We start from the raw sequence: 23,025 nt of genomic DNA, 5'->3' as shown, positions 1-23,025 counted from the left end.
TCCCCTCCCCTGCTGGGCACCCCGCACAATGCCTGCAGTGTTGGCCAACACCATGTCCAGAAATGAGAGCTGAAGGATTTCAGAAGAGAGAGAAGTTATTTCCTGGCTGGGGGATTTCTCTTGAAATTAAATTTTCTTTATTTGAACTGTTAATTCAAAAGGCATAAAGTGCAAAGTCCCCTTCTTACCCTTGCCCCAAACACCCAGTTTTCATCCCTAGAGATGGGGGTAACTATTGGCTGTGCATTGTGATCACTGGCAATAGATATTCTTCTGCTCCCCTCCCCCCCAATTTTCACAGAAATTGTAGCATCTTCTCTTTCTGTACCTTGACATTTTCTTTTAACCAAACAATGTAACGGAGGAATAATTCCACATTGCCACATAGACTTCTTTATTCTTTCTTATTTTCCTCCTTTAAAAAATTTTTTAAAAGATTTCATCTATTTATTTGAGAGAGAGAGGGAGAGAGACTATGAGCGGGGTGGAGGTTGGAGAGGGAGAAGGAGAAGATGACTTCCCCCTGAGTGGGGAGACTGATGTGGGGCTCAATCCCAGGATCCTGAGTGGTAGGCAGATGCTCAACCAACTCAGCCACCCAGGTGCCCTGTTTCCCACCTTAAAAAAATATATTTTATTTATTTGTTTGAGAGAGAGAGAGAGAAAGGGGGGGGGAGAGGGAGAGAATCCCAAGCTGATGGTAGAGCCATTTGCCCAGCTTGATCTCAGGACCTGGAGGTCAAGACCTGAGCCGAAATCAAGAATTAGACGCTAAACCGACTGAGCCACCCAGGTGCCCCCATTTCCCTCCTTTTTAATGAAAAGCTGGGTGCTTTACATTGCATGGACATTGTTCATGTTAATTTGCCCTGCACTAAGGGATATTTAAATTGCTTTCAGTTCACTTGCTATTACAAACTTTATACATAAATCCTTCTGCAATGCTGCGAGTGGATCCTGGGATTAATTCCTAGATTTGTGTTGCTCCAGCAATGAAAGTTACAGGTTTCCTATAGTCTTGCCAAGACAGCCTTTTAGGTTTTTTTCTCCCCCCTCTTCTTCCTCTTTCTCCTTCTTCTTTTTTCCCCAAATCATGGTATTTCAGTATAGGTTTAATTTGTACTTCTCTTATTATGAGTGAGTTTGGGCATCTCCATTTTTCTGAGTTAGATATTTAATTCATTTCATTTTTTATTTATTGATGTAATTACTTACATGCTATGAATTTTCCTCTGACTGTTGCTTTAGCTGTATCCCATAGACTTTTATGCATTCTTCTCAGTATTTCTGTTTTCTAGTTGCTCTGTAATTTGGGTTTATACCTCCACTTTGTCCAAAGAGTTTTTAAGAAAGTGTTTTAAAATTCTAGGTGATAAGATTTATTTTTAATGGGTTTTTAATTTAATTTCCAGATTTATTGCATTAAGATTAGAGAATGTCGTCTGCTCTACCATATTCCATTGAACCCAAGATGTTCAAGTTGTAAGATGTGTCATTATTTTATTTCTAAACTTTTTGATTTTGGAACTTTCTTTTCTAAGGTATGGATTTGATGCTATAAATTTCCCTCTAAGCACTGCTTCTGCCTATCCAACAACTTTTGATGAGCTGTGTTTTCATTTCCATTAGTTGAGCGTATTTTAAAATTTCTCTTGAGATTTCTTACCTGACTTGTGTGTTGTTTAGAAGTATGTGGTTAAATCTTCACATATGTTGGGATTTTTTTCCAGTTATCTTTCTGTTATTGAGTTCCAGTTTAATTGCATTTTGGTCTGAGAGCAGACATTTACAATTTCTATTTAAATCTGTTAACATGTGTTTTATGGCTCACCATGTGGTTTATCTTGGTGAATGGTCCATGCTTGAGAAAAAAGGATTCGCTATAATAGTCCAATCAACAATGTTTTATTTAAAATCCATTGGGCTAAATTCCCTGTAGTATAAAGTATAAGAATAGTACTGGGCCTGGTAATATTTTTTAAAAATATGCATTCATTCACACCATAAAAGTAGAACTATGTTGTAAAAGCAGTTTCTAGGAAAGAAAAATGTTATGTAAATGTTACCCAGAACAGTTAGTGACCCAACATTGTGCCCCAGAAACTCAGTTTTCTAGATCTCTATGTGTATAGTATATATTTTATCTTAGATTTTACTTTAAAATAAAATACACACTTTAACAAATTCAGTAAGACCACATGCTATAGATACTTAAGATTGCAGTTTAAGAATAGTACTTAGTAGTATTTTAATTAAGTTTTATTGTAATAAATAAAACTGCTTACACTGTTGGTGGGAATGCAAGTTGGTGCAGCCACTTTGACACTTTGGAAAAATACTTTGGAGACACTTTGGAAAACAGTTTGGAGATTCCTTAAGAAGTTAAAAATAGAGCTACCCTATGACCCTGCAATTGCACTACTGGGTACTTACCCCAAAGATACAGATGTGGTGAAAAGAAGGGCCATCTGTACCCCAGTGTTCATAGCAGCAATGGCCGTGGTCGCCAAACTGTGGAAAGAACCAAGATGCCCTTCAACGGACGAATGGATAAGGAAGATGTGGTCCATATATACAATGGAATATTATGCCTCCATCAGAAAGGCTGAATACCCAACTTTTGTATCAAGAGGGACAGGACTGGAGGAGATTATGCTGAGTGAAATAAGTCAACCAGAGAAAGTCAATTATCATATGGTTTCACTTACTTGTGGAGCATAAGGAATAACATGGACAACATCAGGAGAAGGAAAGGAAAAGTGAATTGCGGGAAATCAGAGGGGATGATGAACCATGAGAGACTGTGGACTCTGAGAAACAAACTGAGGGTTTTGGAAGGAGGTGTGTGGGGGGGATGGGTGAGCCCGGTGGTGGTTATTGTGGAGGGCAAGGATTGCATGGAGCACTGGGAGTGGTGCATGAACAATGAATCTTGGAACACTGAAAAAACAAAATTAAAAATTTTTTAAAAACCAACACAGAAAAACCAGTTTGGCTTTTTAAAACATGCCAGAGGGGCGCCTGGGTGGCTCAGTGGGTTAAGCCGCTGCCTTCAGCTCAGGTCATGATCTCAGGGTCCTGGGATCGAGCCCCACATCGGGCTCTCTGCTCAGCGGGGAGCCTGCTTCCTCCTCTCTCTCGGCCTGCCTCTCTGCCAACTTGTGATCTCTGTCTGTCAAATAAATAAATAAAATCTTTAAAAAAAATAAAATAAAACATGCCAGAGATTTGGGGGGCAAAAGTATTTACCAACATGGTTCAAGTTGGAGGTTGATCTAGATAACCAGGGTTGAAAAGAACCCCAAGAAAACCAAACTCAGCAAGAACTGAGGTTCTCCAAAGCCAAAAGGTGAATCGTACATTAATTTCTTCTTGTTTTATTTTTTCTTTTTTTAAAAAAAGATTTTATTTATTTATTTGACAGAGATCACAAGTAGGCAGAGAGGTAGGCAGAGAGAGAGGAGGAAGCAGGCTCCCCGGGGAGCAGAGAGCCTGATGTGAGTCTCCATCCTAGGACCCTGGGATCATAACCCAAGCCGAAGGCAGAGGCTTAACCCACTGAGCCACACAGGCGCCCCTTCTTTTATTTTTTGAGATCTTATTTTTAAGGGGCACCTGGGTGGTTGAGTTGGTTAAGCAACTGCCTTTGGCTCAGGTCATGATCTTGAAGTCCTGGGATCCAGTCCTGCATCGGGCTCCCTGCTCATTGGGGAGCCTGCTTCTCCCTCTTCCACTCTCTCTGCTTGTGCTTGCTCTCTCTCTGTTAAATAAATAAAATCTTTAAAAAAAATCTTTTTTAAAAAATTTTATTTATTTATTTGTCAGAGAGCGAGAGGGAGAGAGAGCAAGCACAGGCAGACAGAATGGCAGGCAGAGGGAGAAGCAGGCTCCCTGATGAGCAAGGAGCCCGACGCGGGACTCGATCCCAGGACGCCGGGATCATGACCTGAGCCGAAGGCAGCCACCCAACCAACTGAGCCACCCAGGCGTCCCTTTAAAAAAATCTTATTTTTAAGTAGTCTCTATACCCAGTGTTGGGGATTGGACCCACAACCCCAAGATCAAGAGTTACATGCTCTAGGGACTGAGCCAGCCAGGTGCCTCCATCAATTTCTTAAACAAACAATGCTAGGAGAAAACATGAGCTTTACAGAGGTAACTTTTCTAACCAGAAAACGGACCAAACTAAATCCAAGCCGACTTTGGAAGCAGCAAGACTGTAATTCATAGGGAGTAAAAACTGAGTGGCTGTTTATGGCCTCGGCAAAGGGTTCAGCGTCATCAGCTTGGTTCAGAGCTTCAGTCATGGTTTGGGTGAGTGTTTACAATGCACTATTCTATTGACACTAATGGTACCCTCTGTACTTACAGAAAACAACAGCTGTTCCTGGGCTGACCGTGGTGGGTAGGCTTGTGTTAACAGAACTTCCCAATACATCAGACTCTAGAAAGAAAACTGGATCAGAGAGAAATAATGTCGGAGAACGGTAAGTTTCAGTTTCCTGGATTTGATATCACTTTGTTGAGCCATCAGAAAAATCCTGATATGACTTCCTTATGCTCAATCTTTAGAAATCAATTCTCTGAGAAATGTTTGCACAAGCTTTCCTTGAAAATTTTTTAAAAGATTTTATTTATTTATTTGACAGGCAGAGATCACAAGTAGGCAGAGAGACAGGCAGAGAGAGGGGGGGGAAGCAGGCTCCCTGCCAAGCAGAGAGCCCGATGGGGGGCTCGATCCCAGGACCCTGGGATCATGACCCGAGCCGAAGGCAGAGGCTTTAACCCACTGAGCCACACAGGCACCCCTCCTTGAATTTTTATATATATATATATATATATTTTTTAAAGATTTTATTTATTTATTTGACAGAGACAGAGATCACAAGTAGACAGAGAGGCAGGTGGGGCGGGGGTGGGAGGAGGAGCAGACTCCCTGCTGAGCAGAGAACCCAATGCAGGGCTGGATCCCAGGACCCTGAGATCATGACCTGAGCTGAAGGCAGAGGCTTAACCCACTGAGCCACCCAGGCACCCTGAGTTGTTGTTGCTGTTTTTTAAAAAATCCTATCGTAACTTTCATTTCTCTAACTTAAGGTGAGCATTTCTCCTAAGGGGATAAATCCCATGCTTAAGTTTATTACAATCTTTGTCCTCCTTAGGATAAGAAACAACAGCTTATTAAGTCATATTATGAGTATGAGCTGGCTCTAGCTCTCTCCCTCCCTCCCCCTACTTTCTTTTCTCAAGCCGAGTGTTTGCTTTAAATCATACAGCCTGTGATGAATTTACAGAAACTAGATTATGGCAAGGGTGATCAAGTAAAATTGCCAATAAGAAAGTTAAAAACAGAACTGAAATGCTACTTTGTGATCTCAGTTTGCTGAGTAGCGTGGGCTAAATCACTTGGTTTTATTCTAGGACTCACTCTGCATGCATAAAACAAACAAGGAGAGAGAGAGAGAGAGCACGAGAACATGGGATTCATGGGAAAATTTCACGTGGAATAAATTTCACATGGAAACAGAAGTTTCGAAAAATATATTGAAGAACATTTGCCTATCACATCCCTATATCATAAACACATTACAGATATACAGTTGACCGCCGAGTACATGAAAAGACGCTCAGTGTCATTCATCTTCAGGGAAATGCAAAACAAAACCACGAGGAGGTCTCGCCTCGCACCTGTTAGAACGGCTGTCCTCAAAAAGACAAGAAGTAACAAGGGTTGGCAAGGAGGTGCGGAAAGAGGGAACCTTGTGCACTGTTGGTGGGAATGCAAATTGGTCACTAAGGAAGCAGTATGGAGGTTCCTCAAAAAATTAAAAATAGAACTGACCGATGATCCAGCAATCCCACTTCTGGGGATTTATCAGAGGAAGCAATAAACACCAACTTGAAAAGGTACCTGCACTCCATGTTCACTGCAGCAGTGTTTACAGTAACCAAGACATGGAAACCACCTGTGTCCATTAATGGATAAGGAAAGTGACACACACACACACACACACACACGATTAAAGAATAATAATAAAAGAATAAAAATGAGGGCCGCCTGGGTGGCTCAGTGGGTTAAGCCTCTGCCTTCAGCTCAGGTCATGATCTCAGGGTCCTGGGATCCAGCCCTGCATCGGACTCTCTGCTCAGCGGGGAGCCTGCTTCCTCCTCTCTTTCTGCCTGCTTCTCTGCCTACTTGTGATCTCTCTCTCCCTGTCAAATAAATAAATAAAATCTTAAAAAAAAAAAGAATAAGAATGAAAGAATAATATAAGAAAAAAAGAAAAAAGAATAAAAGAATAATAAAATAATAAAAGAACATGATAAAGAATAATAAAAGAATAAAAGAAAAGAATAAAAGAAAAGTAAAAGTACACCCATGTACCGACAGTCCAGCTCAGGAAATTGAACATTACATCCTTTAAGAACTCCCTACACGATTCTCACTGATTGCATATGCCTCTTTCCTCCATGATAACTTCCTGAATTTTATATTAATGATTACTTTTTAAAAAAAAATTTTACTTATTTATTTGACAGAGAGAGAGAGAGCAAGAGGGAGAGCCCAAGCAGGGGGAGTGGGAGAGGGAGAAGCAGGCTCCCTGCCGACCAGGGAGCCTGATGTGGGGCTCCATCCCAGGACTCTGGGATCATGGCCTGAGCTGATGGCAGACGCTTAACCGACTGAACCACCCAGGCGCCCCTATTAATGCTTACTTTTATATTCTTCAGAGCATTTCTATACATGTATGAACTCCTAATCAAAATATTGTTTAGATTAGCCTTTCGGAGTCAAACTGTATATATTTTTCTGTGAATTGATTGTTATCCTCAATATTATCCTATTTCAAGATGTGGAAGATCCTTTTCTACCAGCTCCCACCAGTATTAAAATTCTTTCCATTGCTGCCTTATCTCTTCTGCTAAGTGCCCAGAAATGCTGCCAGGTGCTAAAGTCCTTGCTTCTCATACCACTTCCTGTGTCAGCACAGGACCCTGTGTTAAGAGTGCCTCCTTCCCATTGATAATATTCGCTTCCTGTGCGTCTGTGAGCACTTTGTCAGATCTCCTCTGTTCTGGGAGGACCCTCCCTCTCCCCACTTTTCAAACATAACTGCAGTGTTTAGTTTCTCCCTTATAGGGCTTCCCTCTCCTTCACTATGGGTGGTTCTCCCATATCCTTGATCACTGGGTTGAGCCCACCAGCACCCGTAATTTTATCATCTCCATTAGCAGAGCTCTGAGAAGCCCACAAAGACCCATAGGGGGTCAGGGGGACGCCTGGGTGGCTCAGTCGGTTAAGCATCTGCCTTTGGCTCAGGTCATGATCTTGGGGTCCTGGGATGGAGCCCCACATTGGGGTCCTGGGATGGAGCCCCACGTTGGGCTCCCTGCTCAGCCAGGATCCTACTTCTTGCTCTCCCACTGACCCTCCCCCGACTTGTTCTCTCTCTCTCTCTCTCTCTCTCACTAGTTCTATCTCTCTCAAATAAATAAAATCTTAAAAAAAAAAGAAAAGAAAAGATTGCCAGGGGTTTGATGTGTCACTGATGGCTCTTTTTTAAAATTTTTAAATTTTTAAAATTTAAAGGACAGAGGTGGGGGGAGGGACAGAGGGAGAGGGAGAGAGAGAGAGAATCTTAAGCAGGCTCCACGCCCAGCGTGGAGCCTGAAGCAGGGCTCAGTCTCAGGACCCTGAGATCATAAACTGAGCCAAAATCAAGAGTCAGATGCTTAACCAACTGAGCCACCTGGCGCCCCACTGATGGCTCCTGATTAACATAAACCATAGCTACTGCTAGGATCCTAGCCATGGTAAGTTGTGTTATTGTTCAACATGTTTGTTTTCCCTCCCTGGGGTGGATTATATCTCCCCAAGCTGCTCATAGCAGGCTTGGCACCAGATGTGTGGTTCCTCTCCCTGATGGAGGATTTTACATTCTTGTCCTTCAAACTCAGGGCACCCAAGCGACTTGCTTTAGGGTGGAAGGTATGCAACATCACGTCTGGAAAGAAGCTCTAAGAGGCAGCTCATGGTTTTGCCATCTGTCCTTTCCCACCGCTGTGAGGCTGGCAGCGTCTCATACAGGGGCTGCTCCATCAGCCTGGGTCCCTGAATGAACAGCACAGATGTTGGGATGGGCAGGTAGATGAGTGGGAAAAAAAGGTCTGCTGTGGCAAGCCACCGAGTCTTAAAGATTGTTTAGTTCAGCATTGCCTGATCTCTCCTCATTAATAGGACAACCATCACTGGCTCCCACTTGTCGTAAAACCAAGAATCAGGTTTTCATCTGCCATCATGCAAGTTGATGTCCCCTCCCCCCCACCACCAACTTATCAGGACTTCAGAGACAACTCTAGTCAGCACCTTTACTCCTACTACCTGACACCATCCATGATAATTGCTACCATAATTCAGATTATGACACAGTGGAGGGGACGGTGAGCATGCTTATCCTAACCTTTCCAGCAAACTTGACTCACTCATGAGCAGCAAAGGGGTGACCTGCCTTTGGTCTTATCTTTACACTTTGTCCTTAAACCTTGGCTTTTGAAGAACAGTCCCAGCCTGTATTTTCCTGGGTTGATGTTTTCCCCCGAGTACCTGTGACAATAGTGGACTCTTGGAGAGAGACCAGTAGCCCTCACTGTCCTTCCATGAACTACACTTTAATGTCACATGGCCTGGGGGATGAGGTGTGGGTGGTGGGAAGGGGTCAAATGGTGGGTGTCACTGATGATGGGCCTCACCTCACCATCCTCAGCCCCCAGTCTCCCCACTCCACAGCAGACTTCTTGTTCATCTCAAACTCTGCCTGGGACTATATTCATTTCTGGAGCCATCTCTGGGTCTCGAGTGTAGGTTTCCCAGCTCCAATGTCACACAGTGGTACAGGGGGCTAAGGTGCTTGCTGCTGTGTTTCTTCCTTTCCAGCTTTCTCATGCAGGCTGGAGCCTGGCATGGGGATGAGGCTTCCCCCCAAAGCAGCAAGAGGACTCTGGCTGTTTTAGATCGACCATCTCCTCTGTTAGTCAGGTGGGATTCTGCTAGCTCAGGGAGGAAGTGGCCACTGCCCCAGCTCAGGGTGCACCAGAGTCATCTTCCCCTCCCCTTCTGGGCAGGCATTCAAATGACTAATACCTGCCACCAAATGACAACTGAGTGCCATGGGAGAGATGTCAGCAGTAAATACCAGGACATTTTAAGAGTGGGAGAGGTCGCTTAGTGATAACGTATGGCTTCCTGTCGGAGGAAAGAAGCAAAACCATTAAGAATGGGTAGGATTGGGGCGCCTGGGTGGCTCAGTGGGCTAAGCCTCTGCCTTCGGCTCAGGACATGATCTCATGAGCTCAGTGTCCTGAGATTGAGCCCCTCATCGGGCTCTCTACTCAGCAGGGAGCCTGCTTCCTCCTCTCTCTCTGCCTGCCTCTCTGCCTACTTGTGATCTCTGTGTCAAATAAATAAATAAAAATCTTTAAAAAAAAAAAAGAATGGGTAGGGTTTTTACAGGTTGAGAGAAAGAGAATGGGAGGAAGACAGGGCCGTCCTAGTGTGGGAAACAGTTCAGAAGACCAAGACCAGACCAAGACCAAGACCAAACCAAGACCAGAAGGTAGGAGAAGCCTACTGGGTGCAGTAGAAACAAGTTTGTGCAGGAGAGGGAGAAGAAATTGAAAGGGGGGGATGGGGAGGAATCAGGGAACCTGATGTTGGATTGGGATCCATCTCCCCAGGAGCCTGGTGACCCCTTACAACAGGGGTCCATTCTCGTCTGTATCCTTGGCATGGTAACTGGCTTTTCATGCTTTGTTTCCAGAATCTTGGCCAACACTGGTGCTTGACCACATAGCTCTAGCCCCAAGGAGATTCTTCTGAAAAACAAGAACAAATCTTTCCAAAAACAAACTCTTTACTATTTTGCAACTGGTCAAAGTGGAGGATCCCAGAGATGTGTTCCCCCACGAGATGTGAGAGGCACAGAGTCTCAGGGAGCTCCCAGAGGGCCTGGCATAGGCGATTTTGCCAACTGCCTTTCCACTTTGCAGCCCCCCTCCCCGAAACCTCCTGAGTCTTGGGCCTCCCAGGAAGAGGAGAATTTATGGGGTTCCCCTCTCAAAGACTCCAAGGCCTTAGGGATTGTCATATCTAATTTTAGATTCATAATTTTGTATTCTTTTCTATAAAGAGAAACCCCCAGTTGTGGCGAGTGGCACTTTGACTTCTGCCTTCAAATATTCCCCCCTGGACTCTAGTCCTTCCCACATCTACCTCTGCCTCCAAGCTCTCTGGGCCCCCCGCACGCTTCAGTTCACCTGCAACAGAAGCACTACCCAATGTGTCAACGTGGGCTGGAGCTGCTGTTTCCTTCTGGTCTGAAGTCACATATGAAATCCATTTCTTGGCTGAATGGGGTTTCCATGGTAGACGCCACTTTCTGGGGCAGCAGCCCACAGTACCCCATGTGTATGTTCACATTCCTGGGCAGCCAGCCTCACCATCCACTTTTCTTCAATTTTTTTTCCCAGTCTTTCTTCCCATTTGACCGATTTAATAATCCATGGTCCTGTCTTCAAGTTTGTTGGTTCTTTCTTCGGCCTGCTCAGGTATGCCTTTGAATCCCTCTAATGGATTTCTCATTTCAGTTGTTGTGCTTTACAGGTCTTTCTTTTCGATTTCTTTTTCATTTTTCCATTTCTTTATTGATTTTTTTCATTTTGCTCGTGCATCATTTTTTTACTCTCTCCATATCTTCCTTTTGTTCTTTGAATATCCTTAAGCCAGTTGTTTTAAAATCTTTGTCCAGTATATCTTCTATTAGGTCTTCTTCAGGGATGTTTCTATTTAATTCTTTTTTCTTTGAATGGACCCTAGTTTCCTGTTCCTTTGTATGCCTTGTGTGATTGTTGTTTGTTTGTTTGTTGTTGTTGTTGTTTTATTTGTTGTTGTTGTTTTTTTGACACAGAACATTTGAGTCTAATAATGTGGTAACTCTGGAACTCAGATTCTCCTCCTTCCCCACAATTTTCAGTTATTGTTTTTGTTGGCTATTGTAGGGTGTCTCTGTGCTGAATATGGGCACAAGGTGTAAACTAAGGTCTTCTTAGGTTTGTTCTAATCCTTTCCCTGAGCATGCTTTGTCACTTTCCAAAATTTCCCACATATATAGTCATGTTCGAACGTCCTAGTCTTTAACATGCAACTCTCAAAGGGGGAAAAGCAAACACTGAAGGGGAGGAAAAAGGAGCTCAGCCTTTTAAATCTCCTGGAATTCATTTCAAATGGAGGGGGAACGGCTTGTAAGAATGGCTGTTTGCCTCTTTGTTTGAACCTTTGTGATCAGAAACTATAATCAGGGATCGAAGTATGTTACATCAGATAGATTTTGCTAGAGCAGTTGCAGTTATAGTCTAGGTGGGGAGCTGGATTCCTGGTTCCTCCTCCACTATCTCTCCAGAATCTTCCTCCTCCTCCTCCACTTCCTCTCCTCCTTCTCCCCCTCCTCCTTCTCTTCCTTCTCCTCCTCCTCCTCCTCCTCAAGGATTTATTTATTTATTTATTTATTTATTTATTTATTCATTTATTTTAGACAGGACAGAGCATGGGTGGGAGGGAGAGGGAGAGAGAGAAAATCTTAAGCAGACTCCCTACTGAGTGGCACCAGATTCGGGGCTTGATCCTAGGACCACAAGATCACGACCTGAGTAAAAATCAAGTTGGAGGCTTAACCAAATGAGCCACCCAGCTGCCCCCAGAATCCTCTTCTCAATTACTTTTACATTAGCTTCAAAAGTTGTCAAGGATAAACAAAGTCATACCCTAGTTAAAGTGTTAAGGACACATTTTAATCAGTAACATACTGTTGCAACAGGTAAGAGTCTAGCACGAACTGAACTCTGGTTTTCACAGAGGTCACTGGATGATTTAAGGGAGAGCGAGGGAGAGGGGTGGAAGGGAGTGGGGCTCAGGGGACTGGGGGAGTGAACAGTTACAGGAAGGGGAGGGGATGTGGTCCCTGTGAAACCCATCTGTGTTTGCTAACAGGTGCTTATCAAAGTTGGGCTTCTGCCCTTCCCCAAAGGCTGGGAGACAGAAGCTCTATCTTTGGGTGTTCACTGGGACAGATAGTAAATCCTTTCGGTGGCCTTGAGTTCTCTCAGGCAGGCACTGGGGTGGGGCCTTGAGCTGTGAGAACTGTGTTAGTGATTGTTCAAATCTTTATAGACCACAGATGAAGGTTAGTTGGGAAGAGGGCTCAAGGGCAGCCTAGTTAGAGTTTGGTCAAGGAGAGAATCTTTGTCAAAGTAAAAAGGAAAAACTACAGATAGAGCTAATGTTCCCTGATTATCATTCTGAACCCTAGCTCCTTCTTATTTCTCTGAATTAATCTTACCCTTGTTACTGGTGTAGGTGAGCTGTTTTGTTTATTTTTCCCTTCAAATTTTGAATGCACTTACCTGTGTGTTTATGTCTGTGTGTGTATTCATAGGAACACACAGGAAATACATACGTGTGTATTTTAACAAAACTGTGTCTATTGGTTTCACTGAATAAGCCATTCTGAGAGTCTTTCCTTTATGGTACTCTTTTTTTTTTTAATTTTATTTATTTATTTTGACACAGAGAGAGAGATCACAAGTAGGCAGAGAGGCAGGCAGAGAGAGAGGAGGAAGCAGGCTCCCCATCAAGCAGAGAGCCCGATGCGGGGCTCCATCCCAGGACCCTGGGATCATGACCTGAGCCGAAGGCAGAGGCTTAACCCACAGAGCCACCCAGGCGCCCTGGTACTATTCTTTTGATTCAAGCATGGTAGTCAATAGTGTGACTACTCCCTAGACATTTTTAGATTCCTATTGAGGGATATTTGGGCTGTTTCCAATTTCTTTTGGAATCACAATAAGCTGGATGGCAATGAACATCCTGTGAATGTCTCTGTGAAGTACTTCTTGAACACAGAGATGGACCGGTGAAATTCCTAGGTCCTTGAGCATGCATTTAAAATTTTAATAGATGTCACCAAATTGCCTTTTTGGAACAGCCCAACACACTTACCCTCCCCTCAGCTGGGTGAGAGTGTTTGATCTTCACACCTTTCCCAGCACCAAAGGGATTCAAACTTCCTAATAGCTGTTAATCTGCTGCGTCAAAACAGCCTTTTTTTTAAAAAAAAAAAGATTTTATTTATTTATTTGACAGAGATCACAAGTAGGCAGAGAGGCAGGCAGAGAGAGAGGAGGAAGCAGGCTCCCTGCTGAGCAGAGAGCCCGACGACATGGGGCTCGATCCCAGGACCCCGAGATCATGACCTGAGCCGAAGGCAGAGGCTTAACCCACTGAACCACCCAGGCGCCCCTCAAAACATCCTTTTGTTTGATTACTTCCACTGGCCGTCTGTATTAACTTTTCTGGGACGTGGCCCATAGCCTCAGATATGAAAATGACCTCGGATTGAATTTTGCATTGCTCCCATGGCTTTGATTATGGGGTCTCAGCCCAAGTCATGCTAAAGGGAAGATGGAGGGAAGAGCAAGGGGGCAGAGGGCGTGAGGAGAACAAATTTTCAGCTCCCTCTCCTGGAGCTAGGACTGAAACTAAGGAGAGGCTGTGAGAGCCAGCCCCAGACTCCAGTAGCATAGTCGCTGTCCAGTTTTGCTGGTTCTTGGTGGGGGGCAGGAGAGGGGAAAGGCAGGGTTCTAGGCAGGATCCCCCTCCTCTGAGCGGGCCACCAGCAGCTCTCCCTGACACCTCCTGGGCTAGTCCTCCCTTCTTGGTGTCCTTCCCACAGCAGTGGAGTCAGCAGTGGAGTCTCCTACCTGGAGAAGGGGGAGAGAGTAGTACAGCAGGCGGTGCAAAGGTGAACCTGTGCATAGCCCCCTCGTCTAGCGGGGCAGAGAGCCACACCTTGCAGTTCCGGCTGGGTGCTGCTGTGTACACGGCGGCTGCCTCCTGTAGCTGTCCCCGGTGTTGGCGCCTGCTGTACCCGCTGCCCGAGGCCCATGAGGCTGCCCAGGGTCCTCGGCTTCCTCTGGATGCTCGGGGCCTCCACGGGGTCCAGAGGTGAGGGGGCTGGTGGGAAAAGGGCTGCAGAGACCCTCCTGATGTTCTAGGGCGGGGTGTGTGGGGAAGTGGCCCTGAGGCCTCAGGGGAGACAGAGGAGGGATTCCTCAGAGCTTTCAGTGTGGGAGGCATTAAGGAGAAAGGAAGCTGGGTTCATCTGGTGCTGTTCTCCCCCCAGGACCAAGCAGGTTGCAAGGGTTGGTGCATGCATTGGGAGGGTGGGCATAACCTCTCTCCAGAGGAGCGTTCTTCCCTTTGATTTGGTGTTCTGAGCCCTCACTTCTCTTCTGTCCCTCCCCCCATCAGCCACGGTGCTCTGGTCCACTCTGGACTCTTCCTTTACTTCCCGGGGCGCTCTCTCCACGACAGCTCCACTTCTGCCCCTGGGGTTCTCTCCTCCTTCTGGGGCATCTCTGCCTTTGGTCCCAGTTCCCTCCTACAGCTCTGCCTCTACCTCTCCCTGCCCCCACCCAGCCCATGTTTCTGGGCACAGTTGTCATTGGCAAGGCCGGGCTGGGAGATCCTGATGGCTCCCAAAGGTTGGGTGTGTACCACCCGGCATGGGTTCAGGGCTTTCTTTTTCCTGTCCCTTCGGAATTCCACAGTTCCCCCATATTTCCCTTCCCTCTTTCTCCTGCTGTCTGTTCCTGACCCCCGATCCTACACCTTCCCAACCTAGAGGCCTGTGGACCACCCTCACTTACCTCCAGGGCCACCTCCCGGCTCTAAGGGCTCCAACCCAGGAATCTTCATAATCCCTTCTTCCCACCTCCCTGACACACCCAGCTAGGCTGGGACATGAAATCCCAGCTCTCAGAACAAAGATGTTCTGGGTCCAAGGTGAGGAGGAGTCCAATGGTGAGTGCGCAGGGGGTCTGGGCCCTTCCTGCTTGCAAAGGCCGTGACTGCAGGAGTCTCTCTACCACTCACCCCAGCATGATGAGATCTCTGACCCTCACTCTTAGGGAGGGGTTCAGGCTTGTAAACTAATTACCCTAGTGGGCAAAACAGAATGGGAGATAGAAAATATGTCTGTTTTTGTTAACACTCACTGCTAAACCTTAAGGTCTTTGGAACTCATGCCTACTTTTTTTTTTTTTTTAAAGATTTTATTTATTGATTTGACAGAGAGAGAGCGAGCGAGCGCGCACATAAGCAGGGGGAGCAGCAGAGGGAGAGGGAGAAGCAGGCTCTCTGTTGAGCAGGGAGCCCGATGCGGGGCTCAATCCCAGGACCCTGGGAGCATGACCTGAGCTGAAGGCAGACACTTAACTGACTGAGCCACCTGGGCACCCCTCATGCCTACCTTCTGAGTTATCCCTTTCTGGAAATTTCCTTTTCTGTCCTGTCCCTCAGCCTGTCAGTGTGGGCCTCTCTCCCTGTCTCAATAGAGTCTGAGCCCCAATCTCTGGTTTTCCCTTTTCTGTTCTCTACGCAGCTTTCCTGTCTCTGATCCAATGGCTCCAGTGTCCATGATGTGCTCCCCACCCAACCCCGCCAAGCCCAGGCTTGGCTGGGCTCTTTCAGAAGAGGAGAGTCAGCCCAGACAGCAGTGTGGCATAGGGAGAAAGGCAGAGGAGAGCCAAAGGGTGGGCATCGGGGCAGGAGGTGGGGAAGAGGAAGGAGCAGGGTAAGGGAAACATGCATGTGTGGAGAAAGGGGCGAGGTGGGAGGGCCCTCTGCTGAACCTGCAGGCTTGGCATAGCCATCCTGAGGGCTGGAAGGTCCCCGCTCAGAAGGGGGGGGGGGCAAGGACTGTGGGCGTCCCCTTGAGACCCTGAAAGGCCCTCTCCCCAAACTGCCTTGGATGGAGGGATAAGCAGTGGAACTTCCTACCTTGTGTGATACTATCTGGAAAGCGGGGCAGGGGATAACCCACGTGGTGTTTATGGTGTCAAGGCGATCTGCAAATGAATCCCGCTCCAAAGGTGAGGCAAGGTGGCCACTGAGCAGCCCCAGCAGGGCCCCTCCAGCTCCCAACAGTAGGGAGCACACACTCCCAGCTCCCCCCCCCTCCCCTCACTTTAAACCTATTTCTGAGCCGTTGCTCAAAACTACAGTCAAGTCCAACACCTCAACGATCCCAATGGCCAAGCTTGTCCTCAAGGTCAAAACCACCCCACCCACCCTCATTGTCTACACAAGCACCACAAAGGGCATCAACCGCCCCCCCCACCAGCCTTAACATCACTACCACTTAGCCCACCCCCTGCACGACCCTGACCACCACGGAGAGACTCACCTCAGCCATGACCTCCCCTCCCGCTACCACCAGCACACTGGGGGAAAACTCCCCCAACCATGGCCCTCCCCTCTTCTCTGTCTCAGCCCCACACACAACCTCCATACCCCGACATCCTCTACAACTGGTATCACAGAAAGGCCTCGCCTGACCCCAGCAAGCAGTCACACACCCAGGTCTCTTATCCCAGTAATCACTTCCGCCTCTATTACCCCTTCTCTAACTGCCCCGAACATCTCAGCAACCGTAACCAATAACAACTCTTCGCCCATCACCAATTTCTTGATCACAACCACAGCTTCGTTTCCTCCCACCGCCCGTACATTCAAAACAGCAACCGCCCCCACTCACGATCCCACATCAACAAATACATTAACAACACCTACAACACGAAGTACATCTGCTCCTACCGAAGCCACGGCCACGCTCAGTGCACCAACAATTACTTTGAAAACAATGAGTTCGATGAAAACAAAGCTTATTCTGGGGAGTGACAGCCCTAGAGAAACTCTCACAGCAGGAATTACTTCGATTTCTCCAACCCCATCATCCATCACTCCAACAAACACAATGGTTTCCGCCACATCTGCTGCCTCCGAAACCACTCTGGAACCCACCACCACTAATATTTACACAACTTTCACAGCCACAGAACCACACTCCTCCACGGCAGCTGCTACCTGCCTAGGCAAGATGGCCGTCGCCCCTTCTCATACCATACCCCCCCGGAAAACTACACTTATTCCTACAAAAGACATTTCCCCAGTGTCTCTCGTGACAGAGATGACTTCTCCTCCCACAATTACATCCTTAACTATGCCCGGGAATACAGTCAATTCTCCAACACCAGCCTCTTCTCTTCCAGTCGCCACAATACCTTGACATTGGCCATGAGGATGCGTCTGTCTTCTCCACTTGCCCAACCACAGAATCAGTCTCCACCTTGACCGCAAACCCTTTCATCCACCTTGATTACTACACTGCTTAGTACCAATGCTGCATCCACCCCTGTGGTCACCACAGCCACAACTGACATCACCACTCCCACCAACACTTCAATGTCTACCTCCATCACAGCCACTCTGCCCACTCCCTCTACCCCAGAAACAGCCATGACTGTGACTACAATGTTGGTAACAACACCCAACCCCACAATACCACCCAGGACTTCTTGTGTTTCTCCAACATCATCTTTCCCTAGTCTGAGTACATCTACAAATGCACTAACTACTTCTCTTGGTACTGTTCTCTCTTCTTCAATATCCACAACAATAATATCCTCTTCTCTATCCTCCACTAGTGCAAATTCAATGCTCACTACCACCCCTAACTCTCTTTCTACATCTTCAGTTCTCTCTAGTGTGGAAAAGATAGGCTCTTTTGCTACTGCTTTCCATGCTCCTTTTTCATCTGAAACTGTAAGAACATCTCCAGCCACATCTTCTCTGAAGACCTTTGTTACTGAAACAACCACCACGCTGTTTTATTTCTTCTGCTGCCCCATGTCCAGAATCTGTATCTGTTACCATAGCACCTGCCTCTCCCACTACTTCATTTGCGGGAATGGGTCCAAGTAGTGAAGTTTCTTCTCTGCCCACCATCCCAATGTCAGTGTTTACTTCCACTGCTGAGATGGCCACCTCCTAGTTTCACCAGTATGACAACCGTGTTTCCTATGCATATGGACACTTCTACTGTTCTGGAAATTCATCCTACCAACAGCATAACAGATGCTCCTAGTTCTGTCAGCACTGGGACTGTCCCCAGTCGCACAGTTTTGACAAGCACTCGAAGACCCACCAGTGGAAACTGGATGGGCACCAATTCTGTAACCATCCCACATATGCCTGGATTCACTAGCCTCCCACTGACCACAAAACCAAGCAGCAGCTTTCCAACTGCGATGTTGACTTCAATCAAGTTGACTTGCTCCACCCCAGCCACGATCAAGACTCCAGACACACCAGTGGTCACCTCTCAGAGTGCTATCATCCTTACATCATCCAGGACAACTTTGACCACCACTCACTTGGACCACTGCCCCAGGTTGGGCCTCCTGCTTCCCTGTTTCCTCTTCTCTCTCCTCTGATAAATTTCTGTGTCACCAAGGGCAAGCCCTATCCTGAACTTCCTTTTTTTTTTTTTTTTTTTTTGTGCTGTGACAGTGGTGGCACCTGGATGCAAGGCCTCTGCCACTTGCCCTTGGGGTTCTCTGGGCCCCACTGTGAGCTCCAGGATATTAGGTGCCAGCATGGGGGTAAATGGGATGGCCTCAAGTGCCACTGCCTTAGCACCTTCTATAGCTCCCATTGTGAGTTTGTGGTGGAACAGGTGAATCTGGGTGAGTTGCCAGGACCCTGCCTTCTGCACTTTCTCCTGGGAGATGCCACTGACTCTCCCTGGGGCCAGCCCCAGGGTTTGCCTGTCAGTACTCATGTCCTTTTGCCTAATTGCTGCATTCCTGCCTTCTCTCCCATGCTTTCCTCTACCCCATGCCATGCCTCCTTTCTACCCTCACTCCCAGGAGGTGGTTGGGATCACATACCTTCCTGTGGTCTCCTTCCCGGTCTGGGCTGCTAGAAGCTGTATTAGCTTCTAAATCCTGCTGTAACAAATCACCATAAACTTAGCAGTTGAAATACTGCAAACGTGTTGCCTTACAGTTCTGTAGACTGGAGTCTGAAGTGGGCATGGAGGTCTCTGTTGACCAGGAGTTCTCCTCGGACCTCAATGACAACACTTCCACAGCCTACAAGGATTTCAGTGACACCTTCCGGGATCAGGTGACAGGGAAAGGGAGGGAACTCAAGGGTCCTTCCCTGAAGCTGAGCTTGGGCCCCTGTGTATGCATGGGTCACAAGGTTCAGGTGAGACCCCAAGGATCTCGGCATTTCAGATGCAGAAGATTTACCAAAATGTGAAGGGGTTCAAGGATGTGGAGATCCTGTCATTGAGGAAGGAGACCCTTTTGGGGCTGTGGAGGCAGTGTTGGGAGGGGAGGGGGCACAAAGAAAAGCTGAAGAAGCCATCTTTTCCTTTTGAAATCATCAGATTTTCGAAAGAGAGAGGTGGAGGAAGGAGATAGGGGAACCAATCACGTCATGGGGGATTTTTTTCCCAATTATTTTCTGTGGTCATTTCTCTGTAGGAGAGATGCCACCCCTCCTTTTAAAACATGATTGGAAGGAGAGATTACATGGGACATGCAGGGAGATGCATATGAGGGCTTGTGGGAAGCATGGTGTCTGGATGGTAGTTCCTGGCCTCCTGAGTGGGTCAGCATGAGTGAGGCAGAGAGCGCAGGAGGGCCTGGTTTGGTAATGGCTTGATGACAGGCAAGCGCATGTCAATCATTCCTTGTCCCGCCTTCTGGACTGACTAAATCAGGGATGCTGGTGGCTCCTGCGAATCATGTTCCTGGAATCCCAAGTCATTGCTTCTGCCTTCCTCCCAATACCAGCGCACTTGTGGTTGGTCCTGGAGGTGCCCTCCTAAGGACTTACATGCCCCAGGCCTGAGCACCCTGTAAGACCCCCCTGACTCTCTTGAGCCCCTCAGGAATGGCAGCATTGTGGTGGACTACCTAGTCCCTCTGGAGTTGCCCTTTAGCCTCCAGCTGGAGAGCAAGCATGTGAAGGTGAAGACAGTGCTGAAGGAGAAGCTCCAGAATGTCAGCCATAACGGGGACAGCTGCCAGCATACCCGGAGTGAGCCAGAGCTGGAGGGAGGGGTCAGGGCCAGAGCTGCTAGCTGTGATGGGAGCTCCTGGGCTCAGGTGCCAGCCTTGGGGTCCTTCCAGCAGATTGGGGGGGTAGGTTTATAGCCAACTGGGTCAAGAATGGGGCTAGGGAGGGGCCTGCCAGAGGCTGGGTGCCAGGGAAGAGCCCTTGACAGTTCTGCTCCAAGTTTTCAGGGCAGCTGAGGACCCTTGCTCATTTGGCAGGGGTTGGGGGGAGGTGGGGATGTGGGGAGGATGGGCAAGAAGAGCCTTCCCTGTGGCCCCTCCTCATCTCCCCATAGTGACAGAGCCCTCTCTGCCCCTCCCCCAGCTTCCCTGCTCTGCTCAACTGTCCCTGAGCCTTTAACCTCCCCCAGTTCCACCCGTGCCTGTGTCCCCTCAGCCCTGTGTTTTAAGCCTGACTCCACCAAGGTGAACAATAACACCAAGAAGGAGCTGACCGTGGAAGGTAAGGATGGGCAAAGGGCTGCGTGGCCCCGGGAGGCCCTGACCCTCCCACCAGGAACATCTGCCTCTTGAAATTCCCTGGAAAGGAGGAGGAGACCTTTCAGGGAGGTGAGTGATGTGGCCCCGGGCAGGGCTGCCCTTCCTGGTCTTTGTTAGGAGCTTCCCCCTGAGGACCAGCAGGGAAGGTGGGGGGAGGGTGGGGGGTCCTGGGGATCTGTCCTCCCCTCATCTAATTCTAGGATCTACTCCACGACACCCTGCCCTTGGAAAAGCGGTTTTCCCCATTTTTGGAGCCATTCTAACCAGGCCCCTGAGTAGAGTGGATGAGGTTCCTGTTTTTCTGCAACCCTTTACCCAACCCAGCCATCTGTCGCCGCGCCACTGCTAAAGGCTATGAGGATTTCTCTCTCCTTGGTGGAGGAGAACGGGCTTGGCTGGGTCGCCCAATGCACTTGGGGCGCCATCGACTGTCAGCGGGGCCAGTGCCTCGTGGAGAAGAGCCGTCCTGCCGGCGGGTGAGACTCAGCGCACACGCAAGTGCGCCCCGCACAGCCCGCCAGGCCTCCCCGCGGGGCGCTCCCTCGCGGCCCCGCCCACCGCGCCTCAGGTCGGCTCACGTGGGCCCCACAACGGTGCACGTCGACATGAGCGGACCTGGGGCGGGGGAAGGGGGGAAGGTGTGAGGGTCAGTGACCTGTGACCTCCTGCTCCAGCTGCTTCTCCACGGCACGCTCTGGCTCTCGGGCCCGCGCTGCGAGGTGGCCGTCGCTTGGAGGGCGCTGGTCGGGGGCCTGGTGGGGGACTTGGCTCAGCTGCGGCTGCTGCTGGCTTCCCTGGGCCTCTTCGTCGTCGCGCGCTCCCGCTTGCCGAGAGATGGCCAAGGTGGAGGCCGATGAGCACCCTGGAGGTGCGGGGAAGGGCGGCAAAGGGGTCCCAGCTGGGGCGGCCCTGCTCTGACGGTGCGGTGCATTGCCCCGACTCAAGTCCTGCGACGACAGAAATGGTTCGAGATCTGCGATGAGGACATTATGCGGACTTTTTCAAACTTGGACTCGGAGGACGACCGTGGACAGGTGAGTCCTGCCTCCTAGGGAAGGGGGACAGGGGCTTTCCTGGGCACCATTGGGACCTGGGAAGGACCCAACGTCCTCCCTTGCCCAGGGCAGACACGTACCTCGCATACCTCGTGTGGGGAAGCTTGAGTCTCCGCTTCCGTGGGCACCTCCTGAGAAAGGTGAAGGTCCTGCGCTGGCCACTCCTGTAGGGCAGATACTGGGGCACAGGAGCCCCCATGCCAGGCCTTGCCTTCCCCAACTTTCCTGCCCTTCTGAATCTCTCTTTCCACCTGTTGTCTCCTCCCCTCCTCTTTTCCCCCTCTCTCTCTAGTCAAGGATGAACACGTCTGGGTGGCCTTGGAGAATGTGGACACCAGTGTTAGGGTGGGGAGGCAAAGGGGGATGGTAAGGAACTCTCCTGGATCCAGGTCCTGACGCTTTCTCTCCACCCGCTAGGGCAAGGGGCTGGGCTAGGACCAGGAGGCGGTGACCTTCCAGCCAACCTGGGCAGGGTGGCTCTCGGTTCTCACTCCCTCTTTGACACACGCATATCCAGAGACCCGAGGTTGGCCTTGTCCTTGCTGTGAACCCTGCCCTTCCCCCTCCAGCCTGCCCCAGACTGTGGGAAGAAACCCTCTGAACCGCATCCATCGAGGACTTGGGCAGCTCTCTCTCCTGGTTTCCTGGAATAAACTCAGACCACCTGCCCGACCCTCATCCTTCTCCCCTGGAGTTTCACCAGTTTCAAACACCAGTTTCAACCAATTCAAATCCAGGCTCTTGCACTGTGGGAACTTGGCCAAGTCAATAACTTCTCTGAACCCTGTAAGATGAGTAGAGCATACTAGTCCCGATACCTTGTGTGGTTACTGTGAAAACCAGACACTGTCTGTCACATCTCTGTCCCCGTGCACCTTCCTGTGTCAGCCTTTGTGCTTCTGTGGTCTCTCGCAGATCCCCATCTCTACATCCTTTGGGGGGTCTCGGACCTCAGTCTCTGTTCTCCTGTGCTCATCCTGACACCCATTCCGCACCTGCCCCGTGACCATCCTGCTACCTGCTCCTTATGTAACTCCTTGCTGCATCCTTGCTCCCACTATTAAATCTCTCCCCTATAAGGAGCTTCTTAAATCACTTCCCACCCCAGCCCCCAGCCCCAAGTCTCCCCCAGTTTGTCCCCTCCCCCATCCTTATAATCTCAGCCCTAAATCCCTACCACCCGTCCCATCCCTGGGCCCCAGTCTTAAATCCTCCCTCCTCCCTCCACACCCCATTCCCAGCCAGGTATTGATGTCCTCTGCCTCTCAGGCCCCCCAGCTGGTGCTTCCTAGGCCCTGGTCCCCCCATTCTTGGGTTCCATTCCTTCCTCTCCATCCCAAAGGCCCAGGCTTCCAATTTTCCGGGGCCCCAAACAGGAGCAGAAGCAGGGCTGTGGGGTGGAGAAGCTCCCTCAGCCCTTTGTCCTCATTGCCGTCTCTTCCCCCGT

At 48.7% G+C, this 23,025-nt stretch overlaps 1 protein-coding gene across 1 annotated transcript in view; it reads left to right on the top strand.

The window, feature by feature from the left end:
- The window catches only part of LOC111145498 (mucin 17, cell surface associated), a 28,813-nt gene extending 6,800 nt beyond the window's left edge, over positions 1–22,013 (top strand). The window contains 15 exon segments of the mRNA XM_022500391.1: positions 13,785–14,056; positions 17,500–17,770; positions 17,772–17,938; positions 17,940–18,267; positions 18,408–18,643; positions 18,970–19,081; positions 19,195–19,274; positions 19,857–20,005; positions 20,420–20,485; positions 20,848–20,887; positions 20,889–20,999; positions 21,198–21,208; positions 21,211–21,366; positions 21,469–21,557; positions 21,996–22,013. Coding sequence (XP_022356099.1) covers positions 13,785–14,056; positions 17,500–17,770; positions 17,772–17,938; positions 17,940–18,267; positions 18,408–18,643; positions 18,970–19,081; positions 19,195–19,274; positions 19,857–20,005; positions 20,420–20,485; positions 20,848–20,887; positions 20,889–20,999; positions 21,198–21,208; positions 21,211–21,366; positions 21,469–21,557; positions 21,996–22,013 — 2,106 coding nt within the window.
- Positions 22,014–23,025: the final 1,012 nt, after the last annotated feature.

This window comes from Enhydra lutris, unplaced genomic scaffold (assembly GCF_002288905.1).
Source record: "Enhydra lutris kenyoni isolate GAN:26980312 unplaced genomic scaffold, ASM228890v2 scaffoldscaffold13, whole genome shotgun sequence".
In the NCBI taxonomy this organism is placed as follows: Eukaryota; Metazoa; Chordata; class Mammalia; order Carnivora; family Mustelidae; genus Enhydra; species Enhydra lutris.
The sequence above is the reverse complement of the archived record's forward strand: the minus strand, read 5'-3'. Positions and strand labels throughout refer to the sequence as shown.